The sequence below is a fragment of the Oncorhynchus mykiss genome, chromosome 2, assembly GCF_057628025.1.
Source record: "Oncorhynchus mykiss isolate SJ-2025 chromosome 2, ASM5762802v1, whole genome shotgun sequence".
Taxonomy (NCBI): Eukaryota; Metazoa; Chordata; class Actinopteri; order Salmoniformes; family Salmonidae; genus Oncorhynchus; species Oncorhynchus mykiss.
Genome location: NC_143023.1, coordinates 19230001 through 19247477, shown reverse-complemented (window position 1 = coordinate 19247477; position 17477 = coordinate 19230001). Strand labels below are relative to the sequence as shown.

The 17477-nt window shown below is 45.4% G+C and overlaps 1 protein-coding gene across 2 annotated transcripts in view; it reads right to left on the bottom strand.

The window, feature by feature from the left end:
* Nucleotides 1-17477, bottom strand: part of LOC110534391 (chloride channel protein) — a 55868-nt gene that overhangs the window by 11980 nt on the left and 26411 nt on the right. For both annotated transcript variants that reach the window (XM_036941153.2, XM_036941148.2), the window contains exons 2-12: nucleotides 15811-16027; nucleotides 15585-15716; nucleotides 12015-12143; nucleotides 11734-11867; nucleotides 11405-11482; nucleotides 9889-9967; nucleotides 3065-3190; nucleotides 2822-2906; nucleotides 2400-2501; nucleotides 1482-1566; nucleotides 193-348 (exon numbers count right to left, since the gene is read on the bottom strand). In XM_036941153.2, coding sequence (XP_036797048.1) covers nucleotides 193-348; nucleotides 1482-1566; nucleotides 2400-2501; nucleotides 2822-2906; nucleotides 3065-3190; nucleotides 9889-9967; nucleotides 11405-11482; nucleotides 11734-11867; nucleotides 12015-12143; nucleotides 15585-15716; nucleotides 15811-16027 — 1323 coding nt within the window. The remainder of the gene's footprint in view (nucleotides 1-192; nucleotides 349-1481; nucleotides 1567-2399; nucleotides 2502-2821; nucleotides 2907-3064; nucleotides 3191-9888; nucleotides 9968-11404; nucleotides 11483-11733; nucleotides 11868-12014; nucleotides 12144-15584; nucleotides 15717-15810; nucleotides 16028-17477) is intronic.

Genomic DNA, 17477 nt, shown 5'->3' with positions numbered 1-17477 from the left:
CATTGAGAAGGTATGTGAATGACAGAGAGACCTAATACAAATTCTTTATAGAATCTAATGGAGAAACAATGAAAAGGTAAACTTTCAGAGAATGCGGTTGCAACTCTTTTCATTTTGATTTGATAGCCTGACCACAGCATAATATGAGAAGGAAGGTCATGTGTTTTATTCCATGATGGAGGGAGGACGTACCTTCATGACGAAGAAGAGGAGGAGGATGAGGAAGACGCTGACATCGGGGTGCAGCCAGGCTGAGGAGCGCCCAAGTCCAGGGGGAAGGGCGGTGGCAGACAGTTTGGTCCAGGTGAAGTTATCAAACAGAGAGTTAATACATTCTCTAGGCATCAGCTGAACAGAGAGAGAGAGAGAGAAAGAGAGAGACAGAGACAGAGACAGAGACAGAGACAGAGACAGAGACAGAGACAGAGAGAGAGAGAGAGAGAGAGAGAGAGAGAGAGAGAGAGAGAGAGAGAGAGGAGAGACAGTGTGTGTGAGAGAGAGAGAGAGAGAGGGGAGAGAGAGAGAGAGATGAGAGAAAGAGAGAGAGAGAGAGAGAGAGAGAGAGAGACACAGAGAGAGAGAGAGACACAGAGAGAGAGAGTGAGAGAGAGAGAGAGAGAGACAGAGAGACAGAGAGAGAGAGAGAGAGGGAGAGGGAGAGAGAGAGGGAGAGCGGGAGAGAGGGAGAGAGAGAGACAGAGAGAGAGAGAGAGACAGAGAGAGAGAGAGAGTAAGAGAGAGACAGAGAGAGAGACAGAGAGAGACAGAGAGAGACAGAGAGAGAGAGAGAGAGAGCGAGGGAGAGAGGGAGAGAGAGAGAGAGACAGAGAGAGAGAGAGACAGAGAGAGAGAGAGAAAGAGAGAGGGGGGAGACAGAGAGAGAGAGACAGAGAGAGAGAGAAAGAGAGAGGGGGGAGACAGAGAGAGAGAGACAGAGAGAGAGAGAAAGAGAGAGGGGAGAGAGATAGATCAATCAATCAAATGTATTTATAAAGCAGATGTCACAAATTGCTTATACAGAAACTCAGCTTAAAACCCAAAGAGCACACAATGCAGATGTAGAAGCACGGTGGCTAGGAAAAACTCCCTAGAAAGGCAGGAACCTAGGAAGACACCTAGAGAGGAACAGGGCTCCGATGGGTGACCAGTCCTCTTCTGGCTGTGCCAGGTGGAGATTAAAAGAGTACATGGCCATTTAGTCTAGATCGTTCTTCAACATGTTCAAAGTTCATAGATGACCAGCATGGTCAAATAATAATCACAGTGGTTCTAGGTTATGACAGTGGTTCTGGGTTTTTCATCTCTGCATGAGCGGCTGTACAGTGGTGTTGAAAGATTTATTTATCCGTATCAGCTTAAAACCACACTAAAAACATAGTTAACAGGGTTGCTTGTTGCCTGTAGGCAATACATGGATTTATAAAAGGTTATTCTATAAGTCATGAACATAAACTCTAATAAGCTCAATAATGCTCTCTGACCTCTCCAGCCATGAACTGGCCGAATCCAGGAGGAAAGGTCAGGGTGGCGATGACAAACGTCACTGCACCTGGGTAGATTAACCGGCTGAACACACACAATCGCACAAACACACACGCATGCGCACAAATACAAAATACAAAGACGGACACACACACACACACACACACACACACACACACACACACACACACACACACACACACACACACACACACACACACACACACACACACACACACACACACACACACACACACACACACACAATGTTATTAAACAACTGGGATACTCAATCGTTAAAACAAACCACAATGCCATTACTTAAATGTGAAGCATTTTAGGGTAATAACGTAAATTGACAGGAATCTCCTCCCAGTTCATTGTCTGGCTGTCAGGCTGTTGAGTTCATGGCAGGACACCTCTACTGCTCTGCCCCTCCTAATGTGTGAGCTCAATGTACCTTGACTGGTGAGTCAATGGCTAAGTGAATGTGTCTAACTGGGTGAATGGCTGGCTGTTAAGCCCTGCTTGTCTGGGTCAATGTCGTGTAACAGATTACTTTGGAAGAAGAGGCTACCCAAATGAAACTCATCTGGAATGGAATGTGGAAAGTGTCAGGGATCTGGGTAATAGTGTCTGCTAAGCATTACAATTGTGAAGACATTTGAGTGAGTGTAACAGTGTGTGTGTACTGTGTGTATGTACTGTGTGTGTGTACTGTGTGTGTGTACTGTGTGTGTGTGTGTACTGTGTGTGTGTACTGTGTGTATGTACTGTGTGTGTACTGTGTGTGTACTGTGTGTGTACACTGTGTGTATGTACTGTATGTGTGTACTGTGTGTATGTACTGTGTGTGTGTACTGTATGTGTGTACTGTGTGCGTATGCATGCGAGTGCGTGAGTGCGTGATGTCTCACTGCTTGGTCAGAAAGCGTGTGAGAGCCGTCTGTCTCCTCATCACTAGAACCACCTGTCTGTTCAGGTAGACAAAGAAGGCCCCCAGGAACCCACAGGAGATTCTACAACAGACAGACAGGGGACAGAGAGTCAGGAACCCACAGGAGATCCTACAACAGACAAACAGGGGACAGAGAGTCTGGAACCCACAGGAGATCCTACAACAGACAGACAGGGGACAGAGAGTCAGGAACCCACAGGAGATCCTACAACAGACAAACAGGGGACAGAGAGTCAGGAACCCACAGGAGATTCTACAACAGGGAGTCAGGAAGACACACACAATCCCATTGATTCCCACACCATCACAAAGTGGGTGAAGTTCAGTTGAAGACTGTAGGGTCTAAAGGGGGTGTGTAGAATGTTTACTAAGCGCTCTCACCCAATGATAGCGAAGGCTGGGAGCTCTTGCAGGTCAAAGGGAAAATCCATCCGGAAGTTGGTCCGGAAAAGAGCTGTGATGGTGACTGTGACAGGGACAACGAGAGAGTGAAACTGATCCTATTCTAAAACACCTGGCATGAATAAACATATGACATCATCATGAGAGAAAAGGTGTACAGTGGGATTATGTTGTTCTGGAGAGGAAATATGTGTGTGATGCGATGCTGCCCCCATGGCGTACCTGCATCTTTGTTCCACACAGACAACACCCTGAATATGAAGGCACTGAAGGTGGCAGCGAAATACCCTCTCCAGTAATTCCTCACAGCAAAGTAGGTAGATGTGACCTCAATGCTGAACAACACCCCTGGAGAGGAGGGAAGAAGAGGGGGGGACAAGAGAGAGAGAGAGAGAGAGAGAGAGAGAGAACAAGAGAGAGAGAGAGAGAGAGAGCGCGAGATGGATGGAGTGAGTGAGTGAGTGAGGGAGGGAGATCGATTTGAGTTTAAGTGAGCAGAATGAGCACACACACACAGAATAGCTAAATACTCGAGAGCAAAATAAACATCAGAGCGAATCAGAGACATGACTGTATGAAGGGAGATTATAAAAGACAATATTTGAAGAGTAGAGACAAGCTTTAATGATTTTAGCTGTGTTTCCATTCTATGCTGAGGCTATCTGGACACTGTAGATTACTGTTACAGGAAGGGGAGAGCTATGGGGGGATAGAGGGAGAGAGAGGGGTGTAGAGAGAGATAGAAGGGGTTAGAGGGAGAGAGAGGGATGTAGAGAGAGGGATGTAGAGAGAGATAGAGGGGGTTAGAGGGAGAGAGAGATGGATGTAGAGAGAGATAGAGGGGGTTAGAGGGAGAGAGGTGGATGTAGAGAAAGATAGAGGGTTAGAGGGAGAGAGAGAGAGGGATGTAGAGAGAGATAGAAGGGGTTAGAGGGAGAGAGAGGGAGAGGGATGTAGAGAGAGATAGAAGGGGTTAGAGGGAGAGAGAGGGATAGGGATGTAGAGAGAGATAGAAGGGGTTAGAGGGAGAGAGAGGGATAGGGATGTAGAGAGAGATATAAAGTAGTGGGAATGACATGGAGAGGTATTCAGAAAGGGAGAGCAGGGGTTAAAAAGGAGGATAGAGTTGTGAGAGTGGTATAGAAAGAGGTGTAGTGAAGGAGTGATAAGGTATAGAAAGAGGTGTGGTGTAGGAGTGATAGTGGTATACAAAGAGCTGTATTGAAGGAATGATAGTGGTATAGAAAGAGGTGTAATGAAGATATGATAGTGGTATAGAAAGAGGTGTAGTGAAGGAGTGATAGTGGTATAGAAAGAGGTGTAGTGAAGGAATGATAGTGGTATATAAAGAGGTGTAGTGAAGGAGTGATACGGTATAGAAAGAGGTGTAGTGAAGGAGTGATAGTGGTATATAAAGAGGTGTAGTGAAGGAGTGATAGTGGTATAGAAAGAGGTGTAGTGAAGGAGTGATAGTGGTATAGAAAGAGGTGTGGTGAAGGAATGATAGTGGTATAGAAAGAGGTGTAGTGAAGGAATGATAGTGGTATAGAAAGAGGTGTAGTGAAGGATTGATAGTGGTATAGAAAGACTTGTAGTGAAGGAGTGGTAGTGGTATAGAAAGAGGTGTAGGGAAGGAGTGCTAGTGGTATAGAAAGAGGTGTAGTGAAGGAGTGATAGTGGTATAGAAAGACTTGTAGTGAAGGAGTGGTAGTGGTATAGAAAGAGGTGTAGTAAAGGAGTGATAGTGGTATAGAAAGACTTGTAGTGAAGGAGTGGTAGTGGTATAGAAAGAGGTGTAGTAAAGGAGTGATAGTGGTATAGAAAGAGGTGTAGTGACGGAGTGATAGTGGTATAGAAAGAGGTGTAGTAAAGGAGTGATAGTGGTATAGAAAGACTTGTAGTGAAGGATTGGTAGTGGTATAGAAAGAGGTGTAGTGAAGGAGTGATAGTGGTATAGAAAGAGCTGTAATGAAGGAGTGATAGTGGTATAGAAAGAGGTGTACGGAAGGAGTGCTAGTGGTATAGAAAGACTTGTAGTGAAGGAGTGGTAGTGGTAAAGAAAGAGGTGTAGTAAAGGAGTGATAGTGGTATAGAAAGAGCTGTAATGAAGGAGTGATAGTGGTATAGAAAGAGGTGTACGGAAGGAGTGCTAGTGGTATAGAAAGACTTGTAGTGAAGGAGTGGTAGTGGTAGAGAAAGAGGTGTAGTGAAGGAGTGATAGTGATATAGAAAGAGGTGTAGTGAAGGAGTGATAGTGGTAGAGAAAGAGGTGTAATGAAGGAGTGATAGTGGTATAGAGAGACGTGTAGTGAAGGAGTGATAGTGGTAGAGAAAGAGGTGTAGTGAAGGAGTGATAGTGGTATAGAAAGAGCTGTAATGAAGGAGTGATAGTGGTATAGAAAGAGGTGTAGGGAAGGAGTGCTAGTGGTATAGAAAGACTTGTAGTGAAGGAGTGGTAGTGGTAGAGAAAGAGGTGTAGTGAAGGAGTGATAGTGGTATAGAAAGAGGTGTAGTGAAGCAGTGATAGTGGGATAGAAAGAGGTGTAGTGAAGGATTGATAGTGGTATAGAAAGACTTGTAGAGAAGGAGTGGTAGTGGTATAGAAAGAGGTGTAGGGAAGGAGTGCTAGTGGTATAGAAAGAGGTGTAGTAAAGGAGTGATAGTGGTATAGAAAGACTTGTAGTGAAGGAGTGGTAGTGGTATAGAAAGAGGTGTAGTAAAGGAGTGACAGTGGTATAGAAAGAGGTGTAGTGAAGGAGTGATAGTGGTATAGAAAGAGGTGTAGTGAAGGAGTGATAGTGGTATAGAAAGAGGTGTAGTAAAGGAGTGATAGTGGTATAGAAAGACTTGTAGTGAAGGAGTGGTAGTGGTATAGAAAGAGGTGTAGTGAAGGAGTGATAGTGGTATAGAAAGAACTGTAATGAAGGAGTGATAGTGGTATAGAAAGAGGTGTACGGAAGGAGTGCTAGTGGTATAGAAAGACTTGTAGTGAAGGAGTGGTAGTGGTAAAGAAAGAGGTGTAGTAAAGGAGTGATAGTGGTATAGAAAGAGCTGTAATGAAGGAGTGATAGTGGTATAGAAAGAGGTGTACGGAAGGAGTGCTAGTGGTATAGAAAGACTTGTAGTGAAGGAGTGGTAGTGGTAGAGAAAGAGGTGTAGTGAAGGAGTGATAGTGGTATAGAAAGAGGTGTAGTGAAGCAGTGATAGTGGTATAGAAAGAGGTGTAGTGAAGGAGTGATAGTGGTATAGAAAGAAGTGTATTGAAGGAGTGATTGTGATATATAAAGAGGTGTAGTGAAGGAGTGATAGTGGTATAGAAAGATGTGTAGTGAAGGAGTGATAGTGGTATAGAAAGAGGTTTAGTAAAGGATTGATAGTGGTATAGAAAGAGGTGTTGTGAAGGAGTGCTATCGGTATAGAAAGATGTGTAGTGAAGGATTGATAGTGGTATAGAAAGAGGTGTAGTGAAAGGGTGATAGTGGTATAGAAAGAGGTGTGGTGAAGGAGTGATAGTGATATAAAGAGGTGTAGTGAAGGATTGATACGGTATAGAAAGAGGTGTAGTGAAGGAGTGATAGTGGTATATAAAGAGGTGTAGTGAAGGAGTGATAGTGGTATAGAAAGAGGTGTAGTGAAGGAGTGATAGTGGTATATAAAGAGGTGTAGTGAAGGAGAGATAGTGGTATAGAAAGAGGTGGAGTGAAGGACAGATAGGTGTATAGAAAGAGGTGTAGTGAAAGATTGATAGTGGTATAGAAAGATGTGTGGTGAAGGAATGATAGTGGTATAGAAAGAGGTGTAGTGAAGGATTGATAGTGGTATAGAAAGAGGTTTAGTAAAGGATTGATAGTGGTATAGAAAGAGGTGTTGTGAAGGAGTGCTACTGGTATAGAAAGACTTGTAGTGAAGGAGTGGTAGTGGTATAGAAAGAGGTGTAGTGAAGGAGTGATAGTGGTATAGAAAGAGCTGTAGTGAAGCAGTGATAGTGGTATAGAAAGAGGTGTAGTGAAGGAGTGATAGTGGTATAGAAAGACGTGTATTGAAGGAGTGATTGTGATATATAAAGAGGTGTAGTGAAGGAGTGATAGTGGTATAGAAAGATGTGTAGTGAAGGAGTGATAGTGGTATAGAAAGAGGTTTAGTAAAGGATTGATAGTGGTATAGAAAGAGGTGTTGTGAAGGAGTGCTACTGGTATAGAAAGATGTGTAGTGAAGGATTGATAGTGGTATAGAAAGAGGTGTAGTGAAAGGGTGATAGTGGTATAGAAAGAGGTGTTGTGAAGGAGTGCTACTGGTATATAAAGATGTGTAGTGAAGGAATGATAGTGGTATAGAAAGAGGTGTAGTGAAGGAATGATAGTGGTATAGAAAGAGGTGTAGTGAAGGATTGATAGTGGTATAGAAAGACTTGTAGTGAAGGAGTGGTAGTGGTCTAGAAAGAGGTGTAGGGAAGGAGTGCTAGTGGTATAGAAAGAGGTGTAGTGAAGGAGTGATAGTGGTATAGAAAGACTTGTAGTGAAGGAGTGGTAGTGGTATAGAAAGAGGTGTAGTAAAGGAGTGATAGTGGTATAGAAAGACTTGTAGTGAAGGAGTGGTAGTGGTATAGAAAGAGGTGTAGTAAAGGAGTGATAGTGGTATAGAAAGAGGTGTAGTGAAGGAGTGATAGTGGTATAGAAAGAGGTGTAGTGAAGGAGTGATAGTGGTATAGAAAGAGGTGTAGTAAAGGAGTGATAGTGGTATAGAAAGACTTGTAGTGAAGGAGTGGTAGTGGTATAGAAAGAGGTGTAGTGAAGGAGTGATAGTGGTATAGAAAGAGCTGTAATGAAGGAGTGATAGTGGTATAGAAAGAGGTGTACGGAAGGAGTGCTAGTGGTATAGAAAGACTTGTAGTGAAGGAGTGGTAGTGGTAGAGAAAGAGGTGTAGTAAAGGAGTGATAGTGGTATAGAAAGAGCTGTAATGAAGGAGTGATAGTGGTATAGAAAGAGGTGTACGGAAGGAGTGCTAGTGGTATAGAAAGACTTGTAGTGAAGGAGTGGTAGTGGTAGAGAAAGAGGTGTAGTGAAGGAGTGATAGTGGTATAGAAAGACTTGTAGTGAAGGAGTGGTAGTGGTAGAGAAAGAGGTGTAGTGAAGGAGTGATAGTGGTATAGAAAGAGGTGTAGTGAAGGAGTGATAGTGGTATAGAAAGACATGTATTGAAGGAGTGATTGTGATATATAAAGAGGTGTAGTGAAGGAGTGATAGTGGTATACAAAGAGCTGTATTGAAGGAATGATAGTGGTATAGAAAGAGGTGTAATGAAGATATGATAGTGGTATAGAAAGAGGTGTAGTGAAGGAGTGATAGTGGTATAGAAAGAGGTGTAGTGAAGGAATGATAGTGGTATATAAAGAGGTGTAGTGAAGGAGTGATACGGTATAGAAAGAGGTGTAGTGAAGGAGTGATAGTGGTATATAAAGAGGTGTAGTGAAGGAGTGATAGTGGTATAGAAAGAGGTGTAGTGAAGGAGTGATAGTGGTATAGAAAGAGGTGTGGTGAAGGAATGATAGTGGTATAGAAAGAGGTGTAGTGAAGGAATGATAGTGGTATAGAAAGAGGTGTAGTGAAGGATTGATAGTGGTATAGAAAGACTTGTAGTGAAGGAGTGGTAGTGGTATAGAAAGAGGTGTAGGGAAGGAGTGCTAGTGGTATAGAAAGAGGTGTAGTGAAGGAGTGATAGTGGTATAGAAAGACTTGTAGTGAAGGAGTGGTAGTGGTATAGAAAGAGGTGTAGTAAAGGAGTGATAGTGGTATAGAAAGACTTGTAGTGAAGGAGTGGTAGTGGTATAGAAAGAGGTGTAGTAAAGGAGTGATAGTGGTATAGAAAGAGGTGTAGTGACGGAGTGATAGTGGTATAGAAAGAGGTGTAGTAAAGGAGTGATAGTGGTATAGAAAGACTTGTAGTGAAGGAGTGGTAGTGGTATAGAAAGAGGTGTAGTGAAGGAGTGGTAGTGGTATAGAAAGAGGTGTAGTAAAGGAGTGATAGTGGTATAGAAAGAGGTGTAGTGAAGGAGTGATAGTGGTATAGAAAGAGGTGTAGTGAAGGAGTGATAGTGGTATAGAAAGAGGTGTAGTAAAGGAGTGATAGTGGTATAGAAAGACTTGTAGTGAAGGAGTGGTAGTGGTATAGAAAGAGGTGTAGTGAAGGAGTGATAGTGGTATAGAAAGAGCTGTAATGAAGGAGTGATAGTGGTATAGAAAGAGGTGTACGGAAGGAGTGCTAGTGGTATAGAAAGACTTGTAGTGAAGGAGTGGTAGTGGTAGAGAAAGAGGTGTAGTAAAGGAGTGATAGTGGTATAGAAAGAGCTGTAATGAAGGAGTGATAGTGGTATAGAAAGAGGTGTACGGAAGGAGTGCTAGTGGTATAGAAAGACTTGTAGTGAAGGAGTGGTAGTGGTAGAGAAAGAGGTGTAGTGAAGGAGTGATAGTGGTATAGAAAGACTTGTAGTGAAGGAGTGGTAGTGGTAGAGAAAGAGGTGTAGTGAAGGAGTGATAGTGGTATAGAAAGAGGTGTAGTGAAGGAGTGATAGTGGTATAGAAAGACATGTATTGAAGGAGTGATTGTGATATATAAAGAGGTGTAGTGAAGGAGTGATAGTGGTATAGAAAGATGTGTAGTGAAGGAGTGATAGTGGTATAGAAAGAGGTTTAGTAAAGGATTGATAGTGGTATAGAAAGAGGTGTTGTGAAGGAGTGCTACTGGTATAGAAAGAGGTGTAGTGAAGGATTGATAGTGGTATAGAAAGAGGTGTAGTGAAAGGGTGATAGTGGTATAGAAAGAGGTGTGGTGAAGGAGTGATAGTGATATAAAGAGGTGTAGTGAAGGATTGATAGTGGTATAGAAAGAGGTGTAGTGAAGGAGTGATAGTGGTATAGACAGAGTTGTAGTGAAGGATTGATAGTGGTATATAAAAAGGTGTAGTGAAGGAGTGATATTGGTATAGAAAGAGGTGTAGTGAAGTACAGCAGAGAGGTCATAGTGCAGCGGTTAGGGCTTGATACAGTACCTCCTAGAGGAGTGCCGAAACAGCAGCCCACCCCCACGGCACAGCCCACTGTCAGAATGTCTGTGTAACCACAGGGGTTCTACTGACAGAGAATAGAGGGAGGGGAGAGGGGGAGAGGGATGGAGGGGAGGCGAGAGACAGAGGTAGAAAATACAGAACAGCACAGCAGAGAACCGCCAAACCAACCAAGCTCACCAGAGAGTCACACAAGCCCTGAGCAAATCATCAAAATAGACAGAGACAGAGAGAGACCAGACAGACAGAACATGCTGTCTAGTCAATATGACAAAATGCTCAGGCCATTGCAGATAGAATTACTTACACCCAGTAATATTCATTTTTCATTACGCAGTTATTTCCATTCTATACAATACATTTCTATCTGTAACATTCTATGCATTGCACCCCACTGCTCCATAACCCCCAGGTCTCTGGTGCTGCCATGGAGAGGTGCATGTAGGGATATGTGGACGGGACTTGCCTCCCACGGGGGCGGCGAAGCAGGTGGCCACTCCCACAGCACACGCACATACCAGCAGGTCCTGGTTATGGGCACTACTCTGGGGGCAGGGGTCCACAGAACAAACGAGAGGTGGTGGGTGGGTGGAGGGTGAGGGGATAAACAAGGGGGGAAAGAGAGAGCGGAGAGGGAGTGGGAGAGGAGAGGAAGGGGAGAACATTGGAGGCAGGGATGGGGAGAAGAGATATGTGTGAAGGGAGAGAGGGAAGAGCGAGGGGAGGGGGAGACAGAGACAGTCACGGGAGGTCAGTGTTAATACACATGCCAGACATAGCCATCACACTATTAATACACAGACAATGTGTGAGAGACCGCTGAGCCTAAACAAAGACAAGAGGGAAGGAGGGAGAGAAAGAGACAGAGAGAGTGAGAGAAAGAGACAGAGAGTGAGAGACAGAGAGAAGAGAGAGAGAGAGAGAGAGAGAGAGAGAGAGAGAGAGAAAGGAGAGAGCGAGGGAGGTAGAGAGAGAATGAGAGAAAGGGGAGAGAGAGAGAGAGAGAGAGAGAGAGAGAGAGAGGAGAGAGAGAGAGAAAGAGAGAGAGGAAAGAGAGAGGAAAGAGAGAGAAAGAGAGAGAAAGAGAGGAGAGCGAGAGAACGAGAGAAAGGGGAGAGAGAGAGACAGAAAGAGAGAGAGAGAGAGGAGAGCGAGAGAACGAGAGAAAGGGGAGAGAGAGAGAGAGAGAGGGGAGAGAGAGAAAGAGAGAGAGCGAGAGAGGAGAGCGAGAGAACGAGAGAAAAGGGAAGAGAGAGAGAGAGGGGGGAGAGAGAGAGAGAGAGAGAGAGAGAGAGAGAGAGAGAGAGAGAGAGAGTCATAACAACAACAAGAACAAGAGCTGTGAGACTTAAAAAATACACAATTAAGAGGTCAGACATGACAGGGCGACAGCCTCACAGCCACATTCCATAGTACTGTTATTACTCAGGTCAAATGTCATGCTGGTCCGAATGGGGGTTGCTGGGAGTTGTAGTTTGTTTTGGTCAGGGCTTCGGTTTACCTCATACACTCCAGAGAAGATGGACATCATTTTACTCAGCACAGCAGCACAGATACTGGCAATGTGGACGAAGGGACCCTAGGAAGCACGGGAGGGAGGAGGACAGAGTCAGTCATACACTTGAGGTAGAAGTTACCCTTCTCCAGTCCCAACAGATCTAGGATCAGATTACACTTCCCTTAATTCTAATTCTTAACCATTAGAGGGATGAGAAGATACCAGACCTTGTATCAGTGAAAGAGGTCAGAGAGAGAGAAAGAGAGCGAGAGAGAGGAAGTGAGAGAGGGAGAGAGATAATACTAATAATTGGAGGAGAGGTGTAGGTCCACCTCTTTCCCCACGGGCATGCCACTGCCCAGGCCGGCGGTCAGCCCGATGACTTTGGCCACAAAGGCTTTAAGAGTTAGATACTCCTTCAACACCACCCCTCGCAGAATGGTCTTCAGCTCAGGAATACCAGAACCTACATGAGACAGAACAACAGAGAGAATGTGTTAACGGTAGGTAGATCCTGGAAACAGAGCAGTTATATCCCACTTATGTACTTTTGGGCAACCGGGTGGGAGAAATAGATGGAGATAAGGAGAGCAACATTATGTTCAGTACCTACCTATGGCCTGAGGGGCGACTATGTTGCAGAAGAGGGAGGCGAACATGACGAGGACCATAGGGTAGACGACCCAGGCCAGGTACTGGATCAGGACATTCCCCCTCAGCTCCCCGTGCATCCACTTATACGCTGGGAGAGGGGAGAGAGAAGGAGGAGGAGGAGGAAGGGAGATTGGAGCAGTGGATTACAATCTTTAAAAAAAGGTTATATCTAGAACCTAAAACAGTTCTTCAGCTGTTCTTATAGGAGAATCCAGGTAGAACCCTTTCCACAGAAAGTTGAAACCAAAAAGGGTTCTACCTGGAATCAGAAAGGGTTCTCCTATGGGGACAACCAAAGAACCCCTTTGAATCCTTTTTTTCTGTGTGCAGCGCAGGGAAGAGCAGGGAAGAGTGAAGAGCAGGGAAGAGCAGGGAAGAGTGAAGAGCAGGGAAGAGCAGGGAAGAGCAGGGAAGAGCAGGGAAGAGTGAAGAGCAGGGAAGTGTGAAGAGCAGGGAAGTGTGTAGAGCAGGGAAGATCAGGGAAGAGCGTAGAGCAGGGAAGAGTGTAGAGCAGGGAAGATCAGGGAAGAGCGTAGGGCAGGGAAGAGCAGGGAAGAGCAGGGAAGAGCAGGGAAGAGTGAAGAGCAGGGAAGTGTGAAGAGCAGGGAAGTGTGTAGAGCAGGGAAGATCAGGGAAGAGCGTAGAGCAGGGAAGAGCAGGGAAGAGTGTAGAGCAGGGAAGAACAGGGAAGAGTGTAGAGCAGGGAAGAGCAGGGAAGAGCAGGGAAGAGTGTAGAGCAGGGAAGAGCAGGGAAGTGCAGGGAAGAGTGTAGAACAGGGAAGTGCAGGGAAGAGTGTAGAGCAGGGAAGAACAGGGAAGAGCAGGGAAGAGTGTAGAGCAGGGAAGTGCGGGGAAGAGTGTAGAGCAGGGAAGAGCAGGGAAGAGCAGGGAATAGTGTAGAACAGGGAAGTGCGGGGAAGCGTGTAGAGCAGGGAAGAGCAGGGAAGAGTGTAGAACAGGGAAGAGCAGGGAAGAGTATAGAGCAGGGAAGAGCAGGAAAGAGCAGGGAAGAGCAGGGAAGAGTGTAGAGCAGGGAAGAGCAGGGAAGAGCATGGAAGAGCAGGGAAGTGTGTAGAGCAGGGAAGAGCAGGGGAGTGTGTAGAGCAGGGAAGAGCAGGGAAGAGCATGGAAGAGCAGGGAAGAGTGTAGAGCAGGGAAGAGCAGGGAAGAGCAGGGAAGAGCAGGGAAGAGCAGGGCAGTGTGTAGAGCAGGGAAGAGTGTAGAGCAGGGAAGAGTGTAGAGCAGGGAAGAGAAGGAAATAGCAGGGAAGTGTGTAGAGCAGGGAAGATCAGGGAAGTGTGTAGAGCAGGGAAGGTCAACATCTATACACTTCAACATCGTCTCCACAGTGACCGTACGCACATATCCTAACCAGAAGCCATGGATTATTGGCAACATCCTCACTGAGCTGCTGCTTTCAAGGAGCGGGACACTAATCCAGATGCTTATAAGAAATGTCCCTACGTCCTCCGACAAACCATCAAATAGGCAATACAGGACTAAGATCGAAACCTACTACACTGGCTCTGACGCTCGTCGGATGTGGCTGGGCTTGCAAACTATCAAAGATTACAAAGGGAAACCCTGCCGAGAGCTGACCAGTGACGCAAGCGTACCAGACGGGCCCCTCCCAGGTAGTGAGGGTAGGCAACAACACATCTGCAATGCTTATCCTAAACACGGGGGCCCCTCAGGGGTGGTTGTTCAGTCCTCTCCTGTACTCCCTGCTCACCCATGACTTTGTGACCGCGCATGACTCCAACACCCTCCTTAAGTTTCCCGACGACACAATGGTGGTAGGCCTGGATGATGAGACAACCTATAGGGAGGAGGTCAGAGACCTGGCAGAACAACCTCTCCCTCAATGTGGGCAAGACAAAGGACCTTATCATGGACTACAGAAAACGGAGGGCAGAACACGCACCCATTCACATCGACATGGCTGTAGTGGAGCGTTCTTCGGTGTCCAAATCAGTAAGGCCCTATCATGGTCCAAATGCACCTACACAGTCATGAAGAGGGCACGACAATGCCTCTTCCCCCTCAGGAGGCTGAAAAGATTTGGCATGGGCCCTCAGATCCTCAAAAGGTTCTACAGCAGCACCATTGGGGAGCATCTTGACTGGCTGCATCAACCCTGCACCCTAACCCCTAACCCTGCACCCTAACCCCAAGGCGCTACAGAGGGTAATGCATACGGCATAGTACATCACTGGTGCAGAACTGCCTGCCATCCAGAACCTCTATACCAGGCGGTGTCAGAGGAAGGCCCCAAAAATTGTCAAAGACTTCAGCCACCAAGTCATAGTGTTCTCTCTGCTATCGCAAGGCAAGCGATACCATGGCGCCAAGTCTTGGACCAAAAGGCTCCTGAACAGCTTCTAACCCGAAAGCCATAAGACTGCTGAACAGTTAATCAAATGTTTGCAGACTCACTAGACTCTACCCACACATTCACACATACTACACTGACACACCAACACACACACACACACACACACACACACACACACACACACACACACACACACACACACACACACACACACACACACACACACACAAGCTACATAAGCTCACACATACAAAACACACACACACACACACACATGCATATGTATGGCAACAGCTCGGCATCTGACCATAAGGCGCTATACAGGGTAGTAGGAACGGCCAAGTACATCACTAGGACCAAGCTTCCTGACATCCAGGACCTACTGTATATAATAGGCGGTGTCAGAGGAAAGCCCAATAAATTGTCAGAGACTCCAGTCACCAGTTATAGCCTGTTTTCTCTGCTACCACACGGCAAGCAATACCGGAGCGCCAAGTCTAGGACCAAAAGGCTCCTTAACAGCTTCTACCCAAAGTTATAAGACTGCTGAACAATTAACCCTCCCCCCATTTGTTTGTACACTGCTGCTACTTGCTGTTTATTATTATTATTTTATTGTGTTACTTTTAATTTAGTTTATTTGGTAAATATTTTCTTAACTCTTCTTGAACTGCACTGTTGGTTAAGGGCTTGTAAGTAAGCATTTCACAGTAAGGTCTACACCTGCTGTATTCGGCGCATGTGACAAATACAGTTTGTATTTACCTGTACATACAGTATTACCATGATGACCTCAACTACCTGGTGGCCCTGCACATTGACTTGGCACTGGAACTCCTTGTATTTGGCCTCGCGATTGTTCTCATTGTCTTCTTGTTTCCTTTTTTATTTAGCAAATATGTGTCTTACTTTTTACTTTTTTTTTTGGTTAGGGGCTCGTAAGTAAGCATTACACTGTAAAGTCTACACCTGTTAAATTCGGCGCATCTCACTAATAACATTTGATTTGACTTTATTTGACTTACCTAGGGGGTAGGTACAGGGGGTTGACTTGGAATTGGGTAGCAGGCCTAAATTGAGGTCAAATAGCTCATGATATTGATCATCAGTTTTTATCCTGTCTTGTATGGCCATCTAGTGAGGGTACCTGGCCTGCTACAGCCACAGTGGATTATGGGGACTGTAGTCATGTACCTTGTAAGCTCTTGGCACTGGTGTAGTCCATGCTCCAGCTGACCAGGGCCATAGTGAGGCCCAGCAGCACCAGGAAGATCCAGTCCTCCCCCAGCTTGGTCACGATGTACCGCTGTATACGAGCCACACAGTCTGGACCAACACAATAAGTTATATTAGGCCTCAAAATAACTTTTACCGGGGGTTATTTACAGTGATGTAGCTAGAACTAGTCCTTGTCTCTCACCTTGGCATTTGGAGTAGGGGCGGGGCTTCTTTGTAGAGGAGGTGTGGCTGAGATATGACTCCATGGTGACGGGGTTGTGATGTCGTTGGCCACGCCCCCGTCTGGCATTGACCATGTTGTTTTCTCCTGTCTGTTTCCTCCATTGTCTCTCTGTCAGCAGCCGTGTTGCTTCCCGCCTGGCAAAGCTACCCAGTTGTTCCCTGTACTCCCCGTAGAGCTGGACAGAGCAAAGACTACATTACCCAGGAAGCATTGTTGAATCTACATCACATTAACCAGAAGGCCCAGCGGGTTCCCTCTACTCACCCATGGACATGGACAGAGCAGGATACTACATATAATTACCAAGAGCACCTCCCTGGATCGAGCAAAGACTATATAATATTTCCCAGAAACCCTTGCAGTTTCCTGGACAGAGCAGACTTCATTACCCAGAAAGCCTTCTAGTTCTCTTCATTACCAAGAGGCTCCCTAGGACTTCTCCCCATAGAGCTGAACGCTGAGATCAAAGACGACATTACCCAGAACCCCTTGCAGTTTCCTGGACAGAGTAGACTTCATTACCCAGAAAGCATTGCAGCTTTCTTCACTACCAATAGGCTCCCTGTAGGCCTTCTCCCCATAGAGCTGAACACTGAGATAAGAGATTACATTAGCAAGAAATACCAGAAATACCCAGGATGCAGTAGGGTTTTTTTCATGTGTTGCATTGTCTTGAATTTGAGGTTAGGGAAGAAAGGCAGATGAGAGAGAGAGGAAGTGATTGGGAGTGGGAGGATCAGAGGAAATTAAAAGGGGGATCACAAATCGGAGCAGTAGAGAAAACTGGATCCGGCACAGTGGGATAGCTGGAGATAACGAGGTAGAGAGGGAATGTGCGGCGTGTCTGTAAGGGATACACACCAACCTGAATACCCTGCCACAGGCCAGAAATAGACAAAACGGGCCAAGAGATCGGAAAAACCCCTCCCTGAGTGGAAGCTGGGCTGGACAAGAGCCAGGTTGCCAGAGGAAGAGATCCCAGGAAGACAGAACATTCCACACCTTCCTCTTCCAACATGCACGCACACACACACACACACAGGAGCTGCTCTAGGATCAGCTTTCACCACCCCACTCCTAATTAACCTACACAGGCTATAAAACACACCTGGACCTGGACCTGTGCTTCAAAACAAGTTATGCTTACACCTACAGTATATCTGCATACCACTAAGTTGCAACGCATGAGTCTAAATCAGTGGAAGAACTAAATCACTGGCGCCAGACAGTCCTGTATCAGGTTCTCACAGGAGAGGAAAGCTGATGCAACCAACCAGGAGGCCCACTGACAAACATGTCAGATGATACCAGGGTTGTGGAGAAATCCAATTTGATTTGATAGGAAAATTGACATTTAATTAAATTCAAATTTCAACAAGTTTGGACTGTTGGAATTAGAATTGAATTGGAATTCAATATTTGTAAATTTCCCAATTAATATACAAAAATTGACAGCATGATTTGTTTTAAATCATTTCAACTTGAATTTCTATATTTCCAGTATAGCTAAGCTGTATGAACAGTGGCATCATGAAAGCCTGAAGGAAATATACTGGAATTGGAATTTGTGGAAATGTCTGGTGTAATATTAAATTGGAAATTTACATAACATTGGAATTGAATTT